The sequence below is a fragment of the Aulonocara sp. 'chitande type north' Nkhata Bay genome, linkage group LG1 (assembly GCF_057382095.1).
Source record: "Aulonocara sp. 'chitande type north' Nkhata Bay isolate Kocher_YH1m ecotype deep benthic linkage group LG1, A_spYH_male_GT1.1, whole genome shotgun sequence".
NCBI lineage: Eukaryota > Metazoa > Chordata > Actinopteri > Cichliformes > Cichlidae > Aulonocara > Aulonocara sp. 'chitande type north' Nkhata Bay.
Genome location: NC_141344.1, coordinates 7,019,685 through 7,041,776, shown reverse-complemented (window position 1 = coordinate 7,041,776; position 22,092 = coordinate 7,019,685). Strand labels below are relative to the sequence as shown.

The following is a 22,092-nucleotide window of genomic DNA, read 5'->3' as shown; positions in this document are numbered from 1 at the left end:
GTCCGTTTCCATGCTTGTAAATTTACATTACTTTTTCAGTAAATTGCCACTTAGCACCTCCATTCCCATGACATACCTGATCAGGTAGTATATCTAGTGAAAATTAACTTAAGTAACATCTACCCTAAACCTTTTGAAACTTGTCCCAGGCAGATACTCCTAACAGACAAAAATATCACATAGTCTCAGGACAACATTACAATCAAGTAGATATTACTTTGGTTCAAGTGTGAAAAAACACTTTATTTGTAGAATGAAATATACAGACATGTCACAAGATATTCTGAGATACAAGATGACAGATAAGCAATAAAGGTAACTTTCTGGGGCTCATAAATGTAAGTCAATGTCCCTGTATAACTTTAAGTGTCACAAGTCTAGGATGAAGCGTTCGACCTTCATCATGTACGCTGGTTTGAGGTATTTCTGCAGTTCACTCTTCTTCACCCACAGAAAAGGAGCTTTTTTGGTTTTGGGAGGGGCACCATCTGCCAGGATGGCTTTGAAGAAGAATACTTTTGTCCCGATTGAGTTCTCTGTCCGAATGGCTTTGGGCAGTTTGTACTTGTACACTCCGCAGGGGGCGTTGCCAAGGAAAGTCGCCTTGAAACCAGCTGCTGCAGGTAGGAAAACAGGCTGTGAGTTCATGCAGATGGAAACAAAAGTGCAGATGTTGCTAACCTTTATGCAGCTTTTAACACTTTCTAATGGTGCCGCTTTATGTTGTCGCATTCCTGTGGATCATCAGTGTTTGACTCCTCTAATTAAAGTGTTACATCACCCTCATATTCTGTTTCTCTTCTGTGCTGCGACAACAACCCACTTTTTAATCTAATGTCATGTCGTGTAAATCCCCACGGTCGCTGCTGGCTCAATGTGCAGAGTGAGGCACAACACGGCCATGTTAGATTCTCACCGAGTCCAGCTATATTAAAAATGGATCAACTTCTGCTCCTCTAAGACACCTTAAATAAAACCCTCTACCAAATGTTATTGTCAGGGGAATGGCTTAGGAAGTGATTGATGGAGCTGACACATTAATAGCTTGAGAAATGTTGTGAAATGGTTTAGTACAGTCAGTCTGTGGACTCTTATTTAAATGCTTTAAAGCTTGGATACATGTTGAGAATCAGACAGTTAATATATTTAATGTGAGGGATCATTACTGGGTGACTGGGAATATTTCTGCCATTAGTCATCAGCTTCACCTCTCACCCTTAACTTTGGTCAAATCGTCTGCTTATTATTTCTGAAACAGACTCTAATCTACGGCTGAGATCAGTGGACGTCTTAGCGGAGATGACAGCTCGGGGCCAAGCACTGCTCTATGAGGTGTATGCAAATGAGTTTTCAGAGGGGATTTACAGTAAACCTCTTGTTGTGGATAATGAATTTATGAATGATCACATCAGACTTTAAAGATCCTTAGGATAAAGCTGGATCATTATAACAAAAGAGATCAGGATGCTAATACAGTAAGAATGCAGCAAATGAAGCATGTGGACAATAATTTTGGATATTAACAGTACCTCAAATCCTGCCCTTAACACTTATTTTAAAATGTGCTTAAATATCCAACACACACTTGCACTTTGGGGTACTTGTTTAAATGTGGGAAGTTCTTAACTGATAAAAACATATTTAACAAATATCAGCAGATTAATTTGTTTTTGCTTCACCTGCTACATAAGGCTGTCCAAAGACTGGATCCGTCTTAATACCCATGTACAATGCTATGAAAAAGTATTTGCCTCCTTCCTGACAAAGTCATCAGTCTATAAAATCTTACAAACCCATTTCAGAGATGTTAGGACTGCAGTGAACCACTGTGAGTCCCATTATCCACAAATGGAGAAACCCTAAAACAATGGTGAACCTTCCCAGGATTCATCCAGGGGATCAGTTTATGCCATGAAGCTCAACCCCACTTGGATTATGTAGCAGCACAGTGATTGGGAACACTTCAGCAGGTCCACCTCTAAATGCCTCAAAAAAAATAAAGGTTTTAGAGCAGTCCAGTCAAAGTCCAGAGTAAAAACAGACTGAGATGCTTTGGCATAATTAAGGCTTTGACCTTGAAATCAGAAATGGGGCAAAGCCTTGTTCACAGCATTTTTTGAATAAAATATGATTTAAAAAATTCTTTTCATCCTTCTTGACATGAGAATACTACTAAAGAGACAAATGTTTCAAATCCCAGAAAACTGAACAAGGAATAATGAATTAGACAGGATGTGGGTACTGGGACATGCTCTATGTATAATTAGTGTAGTTTTATTGGGCTGTACAAAATCTGAAAATATTTGGGGTTTAAAATAAATATGTTCAGATATTTAGATTTTACAATTCATTTCATATTAAAGTGGGCTGCAATTAGCCAAAATATGAAGGCTTTCCAAAAATCATGAAAATAAAGTATTTTCCATCATAAAGCATCAAATATGAAGGGAATTAACTGCAATTTACATCCCCGTTTATTAATGGGAGGTTTATCAACTAACACTGTGTTCGTAGTGCTGATGCCTTAGTAATTCTCTGATTTAAACCAGCACTAATTACAGTTTAGAGAAAAATGATTTAATCAGGAAAATAAGGGCAGATTAATCAAAAAAAAGTAGTCACAGACCCATTCAAGTTTGAAGTACACCTGAATTAATGTATAAAATCCATAAGAAGCTGTTAGGAAACTAAATTTGTTAAATAATTCTGGTGCTTAGCAGCCTGAAAACTTAAGTTACCTGGCAGGGAGGTGAGAGCTCTCTCAGCCGTCTGTCGCAGCGTTTCCCCCTCCTGCCACCGAGTCTGAGGCAGCAGCCAGAGCTTCTCATCACCCACTTCCTGCTCAGCCAGAAGAACCAGGGAGTCGGCCAAGCAGCGCTCTGCTGAGGTCAAGTCTTTATCTACATCAGCTAAACCAGAGACAGGAGGCAGTCAGCAGCTTCACAACAGCTCTGTCGTTGTCTGCAAAACTCACACTAACTTTTCAAATGTCACAGGGAGCAAAATGCTAATTTAGAATTCCAGAGCAAATAGATTTTCTGAATATCAAAAAATACATTAAAGGCTATTCGCTCTCTGGTAATTTCATTTAAATCCAGCTCTGTGAGACTCCTTCAGATAATCTAATTTTCATTCTCATTCTGTTTTACTTGATTAATGATTGGAGCACCACTAAAGGCTGAATACTACAATACATCACATTAAATTACAGACATTTCATCAGGCACATTTGCAGTGCTTGAGTATGTTTTCATACTGTGTGCATGCTGGTCTACTCCTTTACTGATCATACACTGCCTAAACTGACCTCTGACCCTTAGCGCTGGTTGAAAGTTCTTCATTTTCTGCTCCCAGATGTCTTCCAAGTCCTGAGCCATCATTATCTCCTTGTCCCCGTGGCTGTCCTCTTCATCTGAATCGTAGTCGTCCGCCTGCTTACGACTCATCTTCTCTGCATCTTCCAGCAGGCGCAGCTCGTGGTCCGACAGAACGCTCTTTTCCAGCTCGATCTGAAAGAATCCAGAAGAGGCCTGTGTCTCAAAAGGACATCTTTCAGTCTGGGCATTGCTGCCGAGTCTCATGTTGTCACTGTGTCAGCTAACAACATCAAACTGAAGCTACAATTTGTACATGCTCACCAAAATTGCCTGGTCTTCAAAAATGCAACATTCGGATTGCAGGGTCAAAATTTGGCAAACACAACATCAAATATGGATCCATGCAGCTTTGAATCAGCAGTTCAGGGTCATAGTCGTGGTGCAATAGTGTGGGAGCATTGTTTTTGAGCATTGCTGCTGACTACATCCATCCCATTATAACAACAATATAGCCATCTTCTGATGGCTGCTTCCAGCAGGATAACACATCATCACAAAGCTCAAATCATCTCAACCTTGTTTCTTGAACTTCACAATGAATTTTCTTTACTCAAATGAGCTGCACAGTCACCAGACATCAATCCAATACAGCACCTCAGGGATGTAGAGGAATTTTGGAATAAGGCACCTTTGTTGCCACAAAGAATTTAAGCAGCTCTGAAGGGGAAAAAAAAAAAGAGTACCAGTAAAGTAAACTGCCTGGTGCGTGTATATAATATTACAAAGCTGAAGGTTCACATCAAATTTGGCCAAAGTTTGAAATAATAAAGTAAATCTGAGTTGAAATAATCTCAGCAGCCCAAAGGTTAGCCCAAAGGAGTTAGACTACTCTGAACATTTTTTCCAACATTTCTTTATAAAACCATCTGTTATTCAGGCAGCACACAACACCACACAGTAAACCTCCATCTGCATCTCTGCTTTATCGTGCATTTGATAGCAAACAAAGTGAGAAGAATTTTGAGGTCAGGACTTCTTGAGTTGGTTTGAACTGATTAACCACTGATCGACAAGTTACATTACTTCTGCTTAAAACTTTGTCATTGCCTCTGTTTTAATTCTATACTTGACACATAACTTTGTTTTTAAATGAGAGCTGTGCAGCTCTTTGATTTGTCTAGATATAATTTGGCCTCCAACTATTATTACAGCAAGATAATAGAGATAAAAATGAATACCACCATGTTCTGCAATAATTTTCTTGCTTTGTGCATACATTTCAAGTAATTCACACAACTGTGGCAGATCTGAATATTAGTTATCAGTTAAAATTCCAGAAAGGACACTTAAATAAACATATATATATATAAACACATATATATATATATATATATATATATATATATATATATATATATATATATATATACACACATACATACATACATACATGCAGCATCATTAGAAGACATAGCATACATTTTCACTGCTATGCAGATGACACCCAGCTCTGTCTGTCCATGAAGCCAGATAACACACACCAATTAGTTAAACTGCAGGAATGTCTTAAAGACATAAAGACCTGGATGGCCAAGCGTACAGTTTGGGCGATTATGGTGTGGGGCTTGGCTTCAGCATACCAAGATATTTGGGGCAATTTCACACTCCCAACTTTGTAACAACAGTTTGGGGATGCCCACTTACTGTTCCAACATGACTGTGCACCAGTGCACAAAGCAAGGTCCATAAAGACATAGAATATGGCTGGTGTGGAAAAACTTGACTGGCCTGCACAGAGTCCAGATATAAAATGAAAACTTCAGGCTTTTACCTTTAATAGTTTTTGAGATACTCATGTTCAAATATTGCCTCGGATTTCAAAATGCCAAATAACATGTGAGTGAGTGGCCTGACCATTTTTCAGATTTTTATATCCATACATCCATTTTATTTTCCTCATCCAATTTATCCAATATTTTTATTTTGTTCTTTCAGCTGCTGCCTTCAGGGGTTGCCACAATGGATCATCAGCTCCCATCTCACCCAATCCCTTGCAGCCTCCTCTGTCACACCAGCCATCTATATGTCTGTCCTCTTTCACTACATTCATGAACCTCCTCTGAGTTCTTCCTCTTTCCCTCCTGCCTGCCAGCTCCGTTGTCAAAATCCTTTACCCATAATACCCACTATTCCTCCTCTGAAAATGGCTAAACCATCCCCACCTTACCTTTCTATCTTTTGCCTCCAAACTCCTCAGCCTGAGCTGTCCCTCTGATGTATTCATTTCTAATCTTGTCCATCCTGTTCAATCCCAATGAAAATCCACCACCTCCAAAACATACATCATATCAGGTCTCACCTTCCCTTTCACTCTTGCTGCTAACTTATTATAAATCACCCCCTGACACTCGTCTCCATCCAATCCACCCTGCCTGCACTCTCTTCTCCAAACACTTATTTTCTGATATCCACAAACATATTTATATAAATCTTTTGTTGGGACATCCCAGTTTTCATCTTGGAGGACTGTCTTGCACCGCATCGTGTATCACAAAATCACTGGACTCTATATTCTAACTGTTAGCCTTGATATAGTGATAGCTGTGAAATATCAATTGTAACATCCCCCAAGCGTCATATATTTCTGCCTAGAACCAACATGTGTGTTTTCTTTTCAAATGACCGCATGTACTTTGTGAACGCTAAGAAAAACAAAACAAAAACAGTTTATTCTTTTCACTCATAGTCTTCAGCCCTTCCATGATACGGAGACTCACCTGGTGAAGCATCTGTTTGAACTGTTGCTCGATAGGACTGCAGTCCGCTGAGATGACCGGCAGCCTTTGCAGACACACCGCTGCCATCAGAGTCCACGGAGAATTCGCTCTTTCCGCCGCTTCATTGATCTGAAAAGCCGCACGGCAAACAGTAGCGCTGGAAAACTGACGGAAGCCCGTGTTTCCGACGGGAGATCTGCTGAAACGAGACAGAAACTGCAGGAGAGGCCGACTTGCCATTCTTCCACAGGGCGCAGCCATCTTTTTCTGTTGCATTCAATGTACAAGCAAAAAAAATAAAATAAATCCTAACATTAGAAAATGCTAAATAAAACAAAATGGAAGTAGGATTCTTTACATAATTTCTCTGAGAATAGTAGTTTATAGAGTAATTATATTATTTATTGTGTTTTAAGTAAAACGCTACAATGTTTGGTTGACGAAGATACGTTTTTATTAAACACAAAATGGCATAATGTCGAGGGGGTTTTTAAGTACTTGAAAGCACCATTTCCGTTCTCGACCCACAATTCTATGCGGGAAAACGGACAATCTATTTAACCATAACCGTGGGTGTGAAATGAAATTAATATATTTAAAAAACAATAATACGCCACTTATACACCCATACTAAATATTATCATTATATTTTAATTAAATAAAAACGGATTATAAGCAATGTATAAGTGAAGCTTCTACATATATTATTTTTTGAACGTGACGCCACCCCCGCACACCTCCGGGGGTATTACTGGTCTGGTCTGGTCTGGATCGCTTCCTCAATGTCACGTTTGTTGTGTGTAAAATTATTTAACGTCTGGCTGCAAGATTGTGTATAAGTGTGTGGAACATGAATAAATTTAGCTGTATATTGTTTAGCTCACTGAGTACCGTATGTCGACAGCTGTCTGCCCCTCTGAACGGAAATACGGCCTCTCTGTAAGTGCTTTATGGCTATGTTTTCTTAGCATTTATGTTAGCTGGCGGCTAGTTCTAGGCTGTAGCATTTGGATAACAAATAGTATTTTAGATGACACCTTTATAATTATGATTACAATATCAACAGAAGATTATGTTTAATATGACAGGTTCATAAAGTTGTTGCTAATTAAATTGCGTGTGTACAGATGTGGAAGCAGAGCGTTGCAGCGGACAATATGCAGCAGTGCTATCAGGCATCAGGAGAAAGAAGCATCCTCCAGCGCAGAGACTGCGAAGGACTTCAGGTCAGGCACAAATGTACATGCAAATGAAATGAAACAACATAAAGCAAGGTGTGCCAAAATGTACAGCTCAAACCGCCCCAACGCGGTTCTTGAACTCTTCTGGAGGGATGCACCATCATTTTCCAGAAAGATATTGCACAATTAGTTTATTTGAGAGCAACGAAGAACGCCCGAAAAGTTCACAGGCGTCTGGGTTGACTGCAAAATATATTGTGGATGGGGCATTTTGACATCCTGGAAGAAACTGGTTCCATTAGGATGGAAAGAAGCTTATATACTGATTTGCAGTAACTCTGTCTCCAGGTGGCCCATCCAGGTAGCCCTCAGGGGTACCCCTGAGCAAGGTACCGGTCCTACACACTGCTCCCCGGGCGCCCAATGGCTGCCCACTGCTTCACAGAGTGAATGGGTTAAATGCACAGAGGAATTTCCCCACGAGGATCAATACATTAAATAACTGACCACAATATTATTTTCTGAAATTTTTGGTATTGAACCCATTTGTATGTATGTATGAGAGTATCTATCTATCTATCTATCTATCTATCTATCTATCTATCTATCTATCCACTGCACACACATATACATCTGTTCTTCTACCACGGTCAGCTCATTGTGTCTGTACTGCATTGTGCTATGGCCTCTGGGTCTCCAATTGAATTGATGGAATGCACTCTTGGTCTCGCTATATACATAAAACATTTTTAAATGTAACTGGTAGCAAATAGCACAGTGGTCACACTTACTCCTTTCCCCCTATGCTGCTGAGGCTTTTAGGCTCTCCCAAATTCAGCTGGGTATCCTTGCTAAAGTACTTCCAAAATGAAGTAAACAAATGGAAGTTTGCTTAGCAAATGGTACATTCAGCTGCTCCCTTATTTCCCAAGGAGTCGCTACGGCAGATGGATCCACAAATTTGATTTGGCACAGATTTCTATGCTGGATGCCCTTTATGACACAACCCTGCCATTTATGCAAACTTTTGGTCTCCTGAAGCACAACATGCGTCTCCTCATGGAGTTGAACCGGGGAGCTTTCACGTGTAAGGTGAATGTGTTAATGGAATGGGGCCAGTTGGAAATTGGTTTGACAAATGAAAGAGGAAAAAATGAGAGGGAGACATTCCTCACCTGTCACTTAATGGAAACTGCCATCTGAAAGTTATTTTGTTAGTTGGTTATAAAATATAAAATCAGTTTCGATTACCTTTTTTTATTTTTTGTGTCACACTGTTTTCCGGGGTCTGTAATTTGACAATCTGAGCAAAAGGAGAGTTAAATCAAATCGTGATAATATAACAAAGCCCCCCTGGATGTCCTCACTGTTCAGCAGTCAGCAGTTCAGGTTTTATCTTTAATTTGAATTTATTTATTTAAAAGGGACAGTGCAGTTTAACATAGTTCAAGTGCAAGACATGAAACTGATGTACCGCACATAGGTTTATAGCTACTGCTAATTTTCAACAATTGTCCCTTGTTGGGCTTACAATCTAAATAGATACATTTTACAATAAAACATACATTTTCATAAAACCAAATTACATCATAAATACAATTACAATTAATAGACAATTTAAAATAAAATTTAAATCATTAGTTAAAATGACCACAACTTTGATTTCCCTTTAACCTTCAATGTAAAGGATCTAATGTCTGTAATCAATTTGATATCGGTTGGAAGTGTGTTCCACAGATGACAAGCCTTTATAGAAAAAGCTGACTGACCGAATGTAGATCTGCAATATAATATCTTGCAGTTGCCGTTCACCTTACTCCTAGTAATACGATTACTATCTTGTCTCTGGATGTATCTATTGAGACACTCTGTGGCCATCCTATTTATACATTTAAAAACGAATTTAAGAAAACACAAACGATTAAAACTCTTAAAACTAAGTAGATTATATTTCTTTAAAATGTGACAGTGATGCCACCGAACAGATTTTTTATCCATTATTTTTAAAGATTGGTTATATAAGGATACCACAGGCTGAATTGTAGATGGTGCTGCTTGGGTCCAAACTGTCATACAATATGAAAAATGAGAAAATATAGAATGCATAAATATCTGAGCTGCTGAAGTGGGTATATAGTGCAAAATTAACTTAAAACAATTCAGATTAGCCTTGACCATCTTAGAAATCTTCTTTACATGCTTGTCAAATTTAAGATGTGAATCTAAGATTATTCCTAAAAACTTAAAATCTTTGACCTCCTTTATTTCTTCGTTCCCTAGGTTGATTTTAAAATCATCAGATGAACTTGAAAGTTGGCAGTTAGCTTTTAATATCCCAGTGTCACAAAATAGATTGTGACTAGTAAAATATCACAATCTATTTTGAATACTCAGTAATATATTATGGATATATGTAATCATTTTTCAGTTTGAATATTTGACATCAAAATAAGAACTTGTAAAATCCTAAACTTACTGCTAATGGGGTATGGATGAATGGGCACAAACCATGTATAGCGGGGGGTGGAGGGGGCACAGCTGTAAGAGGCTGATGGGGTGTTGTTTGTGAATGTCATCATTCAAAAAGAAAGTCACCTAGGAATTTCAACCTGATACCATAAGGCATAGCTGCTAAGGTCCAAATCTCCATGACCTTGAACTCAAGGTCAAAGGTCAAGTTTTCTGAAAATCTTATGAACACAATAAATTGAGAAGGATGTTACCTAGGATTTTCATAGCTGCATCTATTAGGAGGTTCAGTGGTATGTTTTTGTTTTATTTTTTTAATGCATTCACTACTTTATTTCCTGCAGCACTAAAAAATATCAGCTGCTTGTTCTTGCTAATGTGGCCTGTATTGACATTTTCAGTCACATAAAAAAAGTTGTCTTAATTTTTTTCCCTTTCTCATTGCTATTCCTAACACATGTGCACCACAGTCATCAAATCTGCGCCCTGTCAACCACAATTTCCACCACTGTTTACTGATGGCTTTCACGTAGATTTAAATGTTCATTGTCTGCTTGAGCAGTCTTTCTGACTAAAGCTTCAGTGATGTGTACTTAATCTTTTCCTTCCACCATCTTAATACAAACCCCGAATTAACAGGGTTTTCATACATGTCCCACAGCATGACTGTATTGCTTACCTTTATCATGTGGTGCATTGATGTGAAAGGATGCTTGTCTTCATTCATTTATTCATGTTTTCTCTTTAATTTAACACCTGCCAGCATCATGTTTCACTGTCTACTGTCAGCAGACTAAGCTCCATTAAATAGAAGCACAGCCTGCTGCAGTATTATCATTAATGGCTAATCTTTGTTTTAATCCTACAGCTATTTACCTCCACTGCCTGGACATGACAGCGCACTGAGATGGGGTGGGAAGAAGTTTGAAGACTTACCAATTGTTCACATTAAAGCCACATACAACAAGTAAGTGAAAGCAAACTCTTACATTTGTACTTACAATGTAAGTGTCAGAAAATATCTCTTAAAGAATATTCAAGATTCAGTCAGCACTTTCATTATTTTAGTCTTTCCTCTTTGTAATTTCAGACCCATTTGCCGTAGTGTTCTGATTTTATTAAGTAACCATGAAACCTGCTTTCAGAGGGAAAATTGCTGCTTGGATCTGTTATCATAATTCAGTGAAATCAGATGTTCTGCTGTGATTTAAATTTCCTATTAACAGTCATGGTGGCCATTGCTAAAAGCCACATATTAGTTAGAGTTCACGACTGCTGATTTGTCCTCACTGTAAAAATGCCCGGCAGTTTGCGACCCAGTAACTCGCTGTTCTCTCTACCAGCACTCACATCCAGCTGACAGACAGCGCAGGGCAGTCCGTGGTGAGGACATCCTGCGGAACAGAAGGTTTCAAAAATATCAAGAAGTCGACGCCGATCGCTGCTCAGACTGCGGGCATCTCTGCTGCTGCGGTGAGTTCGATACAACACAACGCTGGGCCACCTCATTATCCCTGCAGAAGATTGTTCCAATTAAATTAAAATTAGAGACTACAGCATCTGCTGCTTCTCCACTTTGTGCAGCAACACTTAATTCATGAATATTAAATGTTTGCTGTAAACAAACTGGCTTCTCTGAGGATTTTATAAAGGCTGCAGGCTAACAAAGTTATGGTCAGACAGATTTTCTTTTTCATTTGTTGTAATCAGCATAGTTGATAAATTAAGTTTTATTATAATGCTGCCATATTCAGTAGAGTTAAATTATACTTTCCTCTTATCAGTTTTTAAATGTTTTTGCTACAATTGAAAATTAAAAGTAGCTGTACACTTTTATTATCAGAATCAGAATCAGAATACTTTATTGATCCCTGGGGGAAATTATTTTTTGTTACAGTGCTCCATTTTAAACCAACATTAAGACAAGACAGACAATACACTAACTAAGAATAGTACAATATATACATATATATACATACATACATACATACATACATACATAAGTCACTTATAAATAAATAGTTGGAAAAGAAACATGTGTAGCTGTAGCAGCAAACAGTGTGTTAAGTGGATGGTTTGTACAGGGAGATGGCCACAGGCAGGAATGATTTCCTGTGTCGTTCAGTGGTGCTTTTCGGTAATCTCAGTCTCTCACTGAACGTGCTCCTGTGACTGACCAGCATGTCATGGAGTGGGTGGGAGGTGTTATCCAACATTGTCTTTATCTTGGACAGCATCCGCCTCTCCGACACCACCTTGAGGGAGTCCAGCTCCATCCCCACAACATTGCTGGCCTTACGGATTAGTTTATTAAGTCTGTTGGCATCTGCGACCCTCAGCCTGCTCCCCCAGCATGCAACAGCATAGAGGATCGCACTGGCCACAACAGACTCCTAGAAAATCCTCAGCATTTTCTGGCAGATGTTGAAGGACCTCAGTCGCCTCAAAAAATAGAGACGACTCTGGCCCTTCCTGTAAAGTGCTGTGGTGTTTTTAGCCCAGTCCAGTTTATTGTCAATGTGTACTCCAAGGTATTTATAGTCCTCCACAATGTCAACACTGACCCCCTGGATTGAAACAGGGGTCAAGTGTTTCCTGGTCTTCCTGAAGTCCACGATCAGTTCCTTGGTCTTTGCCACGTTGAGCTGCAGATGATTCTGCTCACACCACGTGACAAAGGAGTCGACCACAGCCCGGTACTCTGTCTCATCATCCCTGCTGATGCATCCAACCACCGCAGAGTCATCAGAAAACTTCTGAAGATGGCAGGTCTCTGTGCAGTGGCTGAAGTCTGTGGTGTAGAGGGTGAAGAGGAAGGGGGAGAGGACAGTCCCCTGTGGTGCCCCTGTGTTGCTAATCACCTTGTCAGACACACACTGTGGGAGACATACATATTGTGGTCTTCCTGTCAGGTAATCAACAATCCAGGACACCAGAGAAGCATCCACCTGCATCGCTGCTAACTTATCACCCAGGAGGGTCGGCCTGATGGTGTTGAAAGCACTGGAAAAGTCAAAAAACATGACCCTCACAGTGCTCGCCGGCTGGTCCAGATGGGTGTAGACACGATTGAGCAGGTAGATGATGGCGTCCTCTGTTCCGAGACGAGGCTGATAAGCGAACTGAAGGGGATCCAGATGTGGTCTTACTATGGGTCGCAGCTGGTCCAGGATGAGCCTTTCCAGGGTCTTCATGATGTGGGAGGTCAGTGCCACGGGCCTGTAATCCTGGGGGCCACTGGGACGAGGCGTCTTTGGTACAGGGACGAGGCATGATGTCTTCCACATCACCGGGACCCTCTGCAGACTCAGACTCAGCATAAACAGTTTATGAAAGACTCCACACAGCTGGGGGGCACAGGTCTTGAGGCCAAGGGGACTCACTCCGTCTGGTCCAGCAGACTTGCCTGAGTGAAGTCTCCTCATTTGCATCTCAACCTGGTATTGAGTGAAGGTGATGGGTGGGGGAGGGGTGTCAGGAATCTCACAGGAGGCAACATGTGAAGAGAGAGGCTGGCACAGTGGTGTGGCTCTGGATTCCAGGCTGACTGCAGGTGAGGTTGTGGGGGTGGGAGCAGACACTGTGGTGTCGAATCTATTGAAAAACAGATTCAACTCGTCGGCTCTATTCTCACCTCCCTCAGCTCCCCTGCTGTTGGTTGGCCTGAATCCAGTGATGGTCTTCATGCCCCTCCACACCTCTCTCATGCTGTTCTGCTGGAGTTTCCACTCCAGCTTCCTCCTGTAATTGTCCTTAGCCTCTCTGATCTTGTCCTTTAGTAACACCTGGACCTTCCTCACCTCCTCTTTGTTGCCCCCTCTGAAAGCCCTCTTCTTGTTGTTGAGGAGGGCTTTGATGTCCTTAGTCACCCACGGCTTGTTATTTGGGTAACAATGAACAGTCTGAGCTGGAACAATGGAGTCGGTGCAGAAAGTTATGTAGTCTGTGATACACTCAGTAAGCCCATTGATGTCCTCGGCGTGAGGCTCACAGAGTGTTTCCCAGTCGGTCACCTCGAAACAGCCCTGTAGTTCGGCTAAGGCCTCCTCTGACCACCTCCTGACAGTCCTGGTGGTCACAGGTTCCCTCCTCACAATTGGCACATAGCGGGGGGTGAGGTGAATCAGGTTATGATCTGACCTACCAAGTGGGGGGAGGGAGGAGGAGCTGTATGCATCCTTGACGTTAGCATACAGTAAGTCTAAAGTTTTCTCTCCCCTGGTAGGACAGTCCACATATTGTTTGAATGTTGGTAGTGTATTGTCCAGTGATACATGGTTGAAGTCACCCGAGATCACAATAAAGGCACTCGGGTGCTGAGTCTGTAGCCGAGCTATGGCAGAGTGGATAGTGTCACATGCAGCTGTGGGGTTAGCAGAGGGGGGAACATAAACAGCCACCAAGATGACGTGAGAGAATTCCCTGGGTAAATAATACAGCCTGAGTCCAACAGCACACAGTTCAGTGTCCGGGCAACAAATCCTTTCTTTGATTGTTATGTTGGCAGGGTTACACCACCGGTTGTTAACTAAAACAGCAAGCCCACCTCCTTTCCGCTTACCGCTAGCGATGCTGTCCCTGTCCGCCCGAACAGTGTGGAAGCCTTCCACGGAAGCATTCTCATCGGGAATGTCCTGGTGCAGCCATGATTCGGTGAAACACATCAGGCTACACTCTCGGTATTCCCTCTGACTCCGTACCAGTGCTGAGAGCTCGTCGATTTTAATTGCCAACGATCGCACATTTCCCATCACGATAGACGGCAGACACGGTTTAAACCTCCTCCTCGCTTCGAGCCTCCGCTGTCTCACCGTCACCTTTTTTCTTCTCTTCTGTCCTTGACCTCTGCATCCCCGATGTGTTTTCCTCCAAATTTCAGCTGGTACTTCTGCGGGCCTGGCCAGCGAGCCGGCCGGCATCAGGGCGATCAGCTGATCTCTGGAGTAAACAGTCCGTGCGTGTAGGAGATGTGCCGCGGTCCCGTTCCTTGATAAAAGTAACAGTTCCACAGCCACCAGAAGAACAAAAACTCTCTCAATCCACATGATTGAGTAAGAGATAGAAAATGGAGGAAAATACAAGTCAGAAAAAAAAAAATTAATTAAATTAATTAATTAAAATTAAGAGTCTTTTCTACTGGTTTTGAGGGGTGGAAATCTTAAAGAATAATTCTTGTTTACCTCTTTGTCAATTAAGCCTCTTTGTATACATACCTAAAACTAACAGTTGAATACCTCTGGTTACTTTCTCTTGTAATGGCTGCTAAGCCGCGAAACTGTCACAAAGTAATGAAAGCTGCAGTTACTGTTTGTTGAAGTCGATCTTAAGACTCTAGTGAATGACATTAATTGGAGACCTGCTTATTCTGAACATGTTAGAAGTGGCAAAGCAGAGAAAAAGCCATAGACTCAGAGCAATGGTGTGTCTAAAGCTCCTCAACTGTGTTTTTAGTCAAGATTACTAATCACATCTATTAGCCTCAGAACCAGGAGAGGATTTCATTTGTTGGCTTTATTGGACTTTTCTGAACACCGGAGTCAAAGGGATGCTGCTCATCTCCGATTTTTCTTCTGTCCTTCTGCACAGAAAGCTACAGCCAAAGGAGTTAGCTTTGTGCGTGTTGTGGTCAAAGGTCTTGGTCCTGGGCGTTTGGTGAGTAGTTTCTATAAAGAAATCTTTAAAGCTATTCCAGATAAAACTACGATTTATTTTTAATTAGTGTTATTATTTTTGTATCTTGTTGTTTGGTCTGTCTTCAGACTGAAGACAGTTAACAGGGATGGAAGCCTCATTAAAACAGCCTATTAAAAGAATTGTTTTGGCTTAGTAGATGATAAACTTGTACTCGTACTTTTATTTGGTATCGAAATTTGTCATATTTCTGTTAAAGGCAAGCATACAGTCATAACCCAATAAGACAACCAATGAAAAGAGTTGGCTTATTTTCAGACGACTGGACAGGCAAACATGTGAAACTGAAACTTCTTAATATTATATGTAATTTTACCAACATACTGTTACAACATTACATAGATCCTTAACCTCTGAAGCAAATTCTCTGATGGCTGTACTCTGGGAAAACATTGATTGTTTGGTCAGTATGCTCCCATCTGTCTTTCTCATTGGGGTGAGAAATTGCTGATGTTATTTTCACAAGTAGAAAAATGCTACACTGACAGCTCACCAGGACCCATCTATTGTTTTTTGCAATCGGAGGAGCAGCCTTTAGTACAGCAGCCTTCAAAGACATCATGTTAAAGTTATTGGTACGAGTGCATTTTGCTTAAATGTGCACAAGATTGACTTTTTCCTTTTGATTAATCTCATTTTAAAATAAAATGTATTTTATTTGTGTTACCTGTTTATTATGTTACCCTATCTGCACTGTTTGAAGAAGGATTAAAAAAAAAAAATCTAAAAAAAAAAATCAAGGAACCATTTGTATGAAGAAGGAAAATTTACTGCAGGATAACAGGATGAAAATGAAACTAGTTTTGTTCCGCTGACCCTGCTCTGTGCCGATATGCAAGTGGGCGGTCAATACCAGCAAACCTGTCACAGCATGAAGAAGTGGTCCTCTAATTATTTCCAGACTTGTCATAATGAGGATAATTTAAGGAGCGGCAGACATGTTGATCTGTTCCCATTAGCTTTCTTAATGAATGAATGCATTTTTCTCTGCTCTGCAGTCTGCAATCAAAGGTCTGACAATGGGAGGTCTGGAGGTGGTATCTATCACTGACAACACCCCCGTGCCACACAATGGATGCCGCCCACGGAAAGCCAGAAGGACGTGATCTTTGTGTGCCAGAATGCACTGCAACAGGAGGAAGCTTTTGTGTTGAATTATGCTAATAAAGAGTTTTGTTGTGTAGCTTTTCTGGCTCTGAGCTGACCTTACAAAAAGCGTTTTGGGGAAATAATTGCAGATGGGTGTTATTAATGAGCAGAGAACAGGCTTCTCAGTCCTCTGCTGCTACTGTTGGCAGATGAATAAACCTTCATTCTCACTGCAGGCGCTTTTATGTTCATTAGTAGACTGATGTTTGTACACAGCACAGAAACGGCTCTGCGTGGGAACAACTAGTAGCCACAGGAACCCTTGATCCTGACTATGCTACACAGCTGAACCTACAGGACTGCAGATTGATGCAAGATTGCCCAAGTTTAACCTTCTTGTGTGCCTTTTTATATTTTCAACTTTCAGCACATTAGACAGCCACACATCTATTTAACATGATATCAGTACAAAAGTCTCCTCTCTTCCCCCCCCTCCATTCTTCTTTTCTTTACATTTTGATAGGAAAATGGGAAAGAAATGCATGGATTTTTTTTTTTAAACATGCAAGTATACATGTGAATGTAGGATTTAAGGCACAAACAGTTTCTATCATTCTAATGAGCTTGAAAGTCAATATTTGATATGACGACCTTTATTCTTCAACCTAACCTGAACTCCAAGCAAACCTTGTCATTTCTTTAAACAGCCGTCAGGAACAGTTCCCCAGGCATCTTGAATGACAGCCAACATTTTTCCTTTGATGATGGCTGCCTTTTGTTTCCTTCTCTGTCAAGACGATCCCACATTGCTTGAACAGCGTTGAGACCCAGGCTCTGGGAGGCCAGTCCATGACTCATAGTTCTCTACTGTGTTTTTTCCATGCATGTATGGCGTTTACTGGCAGTGTGTTTGAGGTCATTATCATTCTGCAAAAATGGAGCCGTTGCCAGTCAGATGCTTTCCAGATGGCTTAAATGCTGGATAGAAATCTAACCGTAGCATTCTGCATACATGCTGACAGTGATTTGAACCAAAAATTTCAAATTTATTTTGGTCATTCCATAAGACCTGCTGTCAGTCCAGTTCTTGTGTATTTTGGCATACCTCTGCCTTTTTGTATCTGTTTCCATTTCCTTTAGAATGGCTCTGTAACATCCACACGCTCACTGAGACCATGATGAGACTTCAGCGAACAGTAGATTGATCAATTCGAGGCCAGATACACGTCTTTGGTCCTGTGTCAGGTCTTTGCTGAACTTTGTCGTATTTCTTAAGGGATTCACTTTCAGATCTGTTCATTTGCTCTACATCAGAGGTAGGCAACCCCAGGCCTCAAGTGCCGGTGTCCTGGAGGTTTTAGATGTGTCCATGACCCATCACAGCTGATTTAAAGGACTAAATGACTCCTCAGCATTTCTTGAAGTTCTCCAGAGGTCTGGTAATGAACTAATCATTTGATTCAGGTGTGTTAACCCAGGGTGGGATCTAAAACCTGCAGGACACCGGCACTCGAGGCCTGGAGTTGCCTACCCCTGCTCTACATAGTATTTTAACTCCTCCCACTTCATCTTTAGTCCAGTTCATCTTAAAGTACAAATATTATTTTTACTCCTGTTAAACAGTCTTTGGCATTTTTTTTGTAGATTTTGATAAATAAATGGGAACAAATTATGTTTTTGCAACAAGCTGCTAGCAACAAAGTGCCTAAATATGCAATTAATTTCTTTTTCTGAGTTATGCTTAGATAGAACACTGGTTCACCCTTGAATTAGGTGCATTTTTATGCTTGAATTATTCATAGATCAGTGTTAGGTGCCTTAACAAAATAAAAAATTGATCTGAAAATGTTCAAATACAAGGACTGACTTAAAATGAATGAAAAGGCACCCAATGTTCAAAGAAAATTCTTTAGAGCAGGGGTAGGCAGCTCCAGGCCTCGAGTGCCGGTGTCCTGCAGGTTTTAGATCCCACCCTGGGTTAACACACCTGAATCAAATGATTAGTTCATTACCAGACCTTGAAAGATCAATCCTGAGTGGGGAAATGTGGAAATGGAAGCAAGTATATACCAAGTACCATCAATTTTATTGTGTTTCAACATCTCTTCAAGATTTTCTTTGAACCTTTCTGGATATTTTTAACATTTGAGACACCCAGAAAATTTTTTACACCTTAACAGGTGCAAATGTTTTTAACCTAGTCAGTTAGTCAGTTTTACCATATAAGTGCACATATAGTCAGTGCACGGTTTGGACAAAAATAGATTGCAACAGATGAAATGACTTACAGGGTCATGTGTTTGTGGGTTTCCAGTCTAAATGCTTCAGAGCTTTTTAAAAGCCTCACTGATACAGTGGTGATGAAAAAAAATACAGTATCACAAATAAAATACACGAAGACTAATCTGATGCTTTTGACCTACAAATATTGTATTTCATTAAAAGAACGACTACTATAACATGTGGCTTCCTGCCTGTTATGCCACCTCTGACCCCTGGTGACCCTGAATTGGGTACGTATTTAAGAAAATAGATGGATGAAGAAAAGTAGTTTTACCAACAATCTCCCGCTCTGCCTCAGGTTAAAAGCCTCATCGCTGCATATTTCAAACAACACAATGGGAGCCATTTTGTAAAATGTGGAACAGAACTGAGACTTATTGTCCTGCTGTTAATACAGACTCCACTGAGAGGTCTCATAAAATGCCATCTGCAAGCTAAATATTTTATTCATCTGCGTTCACATGGTATTTCATACACGCTAGAGGTGTTACCAAACTGATAAAACATGACTTTCTAGATTATTCTTTTATAAAGAGAGCAGCTGCAGTATCCAAACTGGAACGTACTGCAAGAGCCCCCAACTGTATTACACTGCATGTATTTTAGAACGCATAAATGAATAAATCTTGTAATTAGGCTGATCTTCCAAAAACAACACATTACCAAATCTATTAATAAAATTAGGGATACATATGCTTGTTATCGCACATTTTCTAATTTGATTAAAATAATTTTGTGACACAAAGGAAAGAAAGGAAAATTTGAGTCCAGCAGTGGATTTTGTCTACGGGCTCCGCTTGCATGACCTCGGATTTTAGCTCTGCTGAATACCAGAAACAACAGTGTAAATTTTTTATTCTATTCATCTTTATTTATGACACCAAATCATAACATTTGCCTCGAAGTGTTTTTTCCTCAAGGCATCACCTGACCTACCCCTGACTATATGCTTTTTTAAAAGTAGAGTAGAGAGGTTGTCTGCCTCCTGAATCCAAACTGGGAGCTGGTTCCAGTGAAGAGGGGCCTGAAAGCTAAAGGCTCTGCCTCCCATTCTACTTTTAAACCACAAGCTCTCTATTGGGGTGATACAGAACTATGAGTTCTTTAACTCATTCACTGCCATTGACGTCTATAGACGTCAATTACGTTTCCAATGGGAGGGGCTAGAATACAACCTCGGGCAGCTTGTCAGTGAACATCAGACTGTTGAAATGTATTTTTCACAAAAAGCTCGTTTTCTCCCTTTTTGTGGTCAAAACAGGCATTTTTGGTGGAACCCACCTCTCTTCTACAGCTGATTACTAAAGAATGGCAAATGGTAGAAACAAGCTTTTTTTTTTGGATGGAAGAAGAGAGTCTGTTCTTCATTTTGGTAGGTTCAGCGTTTATATGATCATAACACACAGTTTTCTGTGGCTCTTCAAAAATGAGTAAAAATGCTCAAAAACCCTGGCAGTGAATGAGTTAAGATAAAATGAGGCCTGATTATTCAAGACTTTGTATGCGATCAAATAAAAAGTTTAAAAAGGTTGTATTCACCATGATGTCATCAGTTGATTAACAAAGTTTTGAGCCTATGAGCTGTTGCTCATAGGCTCAAAACCCCAAGCTGTTGAAAATAGAGATGGGAATTTTGACTGAGAAACAAAGGACACTGGATGCTCACACAGCAATGACGTGTCAGTTAGGCCCACTCTAAAGCATACCCTACCTTACTTTCTGTTTTACCCTACAAGAGACAATAATTTACATAATGAATGCCATGCTGTACTAAAGGTGAGTCCATAAATGCTTTGCTTTCCTTTTTACAATCAACACTGCAGGGAGTGCAGAATTATTAGGCAAATGAGTATTTTGTCCACATCATCCTCTTCATGCATGTTGTCTTACTCCAAGCTGGCTCGAAAGCCTACTACCAATTAAGCATATTAGGTGATGTGCATCTCTGTAATGAGAAGGGGTGTGGTCTAATGACATCAACACCCTATATCAGGTGTGCATAATTATTAGGCAACGTCCTTTCCTTTGGCAAAATGGGTCAAAAGAAGGACTTGACAGGCTCAGAAAAGTCAAAAATAGTGAGATATCTTGCAGAGGGATGCAGCAGTCTCAAAATTGCAAAGCTTCTGAAGCGTGATCATCGAACAATCAAGCGTTTCATTCAAAATAGTCAACAGGGTCGCAAGAAGCGTGTGGAAAAACCAAGGAGCAAAATAACTGCCCATGAACTGAGAAAAGTCAAGCGTGCAGCTGCCAAGATGCCACTTGCCACCAGTTTGGCCATATTTCAGAGCTGCAACATCACTGGAGTGCCCAAAAGCACAAGGTGTGCAGAGAGCTCCTGTCCGACTCAGATGCCAGCAAGGTGGAGGTGGAGTACTGGTTTGGGCTGGTATCATCAAAGATGAGCTTGTGGGGCCTTTTCGGGTTGAGGATGGAGTCAAGCTCAACTCCCAGTCCTACTGCCAGTTTCTGGAAGACACCTTCTTCAAGCAGTGGTACAGGAAGAAGTCTGCATCCTTCAAGAAAAACATGATTTTCATGCAGGACAATGCTCCATCACACGCGTCCAAGTACTCCACAGCGTGGCTGGCAAGAAAGGGTATAAAAGAAGAAAAACTAATGACATGGCCTCCTTGTTCACCTGATCTGAACCCCATTGAGAACCTGTGGTCCATCATCAAATGTGAGATTTACAAGGAGGGAAAACAGTACACCTCTCTGAACAGTGTCTGGGAGGCTGTGGTTGCTGCTGCACGCAATGTTGATGGTGAACAGATCAAAACACTGACAGAATCCATGGATGGCAGGCTTTTGAGTGTCCTTGCAAAGAAAGGTGGCTATATTGGTCGCTGATTTGTTTTTGTTTTGTTTTTGAATGTTAGAAATGTATCTTTGTGAATGTGGAGATGTTATATTGGTTTCACTGGTAAAAATAAATAATTGAAATGGGGATATTTGTTTTTTGTTAAGTTGCCTAATAATTATGCACAGTAATAGTCACCTGCACACACAGATATCCCCCTAAAATAGCTAAAACTAAAAACAAACTAAAAACTACTTCCAACAACATTCAGCTTTGATATTGAGTTTTTTGGGTTCATTGAGAACATGGTTGTTGTTCAATAATAAAATTATTCCCTAATTCTGCACTCCCTGTACAGGTGAAGTATCACTGAACTAAATCCCTATTAGCCCTGGACCTGGTGCTTTATAGTTCTGAGTAACGAAAGAAAGAAATACGGTTTTGGAAAAACATCTGAAATTATGTCTCAGAAGGTTAGA

General features: G+C 40.6%; 2 protein-coding genes across 3 annotated transcripts; one reads left to right on the top strand and one right to left on the bottom strand.

Annotated features, from left to right (window-relative positions):
* Positions 1-209: 209 nt before the first annotated feature.
* mrpl46 (mitochondrial ribosomal protein L46) lies at positions 210-6,391 on the bottom strand. 2 transcript variants are annotated; one of them, XM_086310928.1, is made up of 4 exons: positions 6,095-6,391; positions 3,308-3,509; positions 2,739-2,909; positions 210-614 (listed from the first exon to the last, which is right to left on the bottom strand). In XM_086310928.1, exons 1-4 carry the CDS (start codon positions 6,368-6,370, stop codon positions 370-372), a joined length of 894 nt encoding a protein of 297 aa, XP_086167054.1. In that variant the 5' UTR covers positions 6,371-6,391; the 3' UTR covers positions 210-369. The 2 variants fall into 2 exon arrangements, with proteins under 2 accessions (XP_086167054.1, XP_086167139.1); XM_086311013.1 differs by having other exon boundaries at positions 218-617; positions 6,095-6,387.
* Positions 6,392-6,841: 450 nt separating this feature from the next.
* mrps11 (mitochondrial ribosomal protein S11) lies at positions 6,842-18,457 on the top strand. The gene is made up of 6 exons (XM_086310803.1): positions 6,842-7,033; positions 7,222-7,320; positions 10,613-10,711; positions 11,088-11,217; positions 15,331-15,396; positions 16,434-18,457. Exons 1-6 carry the CDS (start codon positions 6,945-6,947, stop codon positions 16,539-16,541), a joined length of 591 nt encoding a protein of 196 aa, XP_086166929.1. The 5' UTR covers positions 6,842-6,944; the 3' UTR covers positions 16,542-18,457.
* Positions 18,458-22,092: the final 3,635 nt, after the last annotated feature.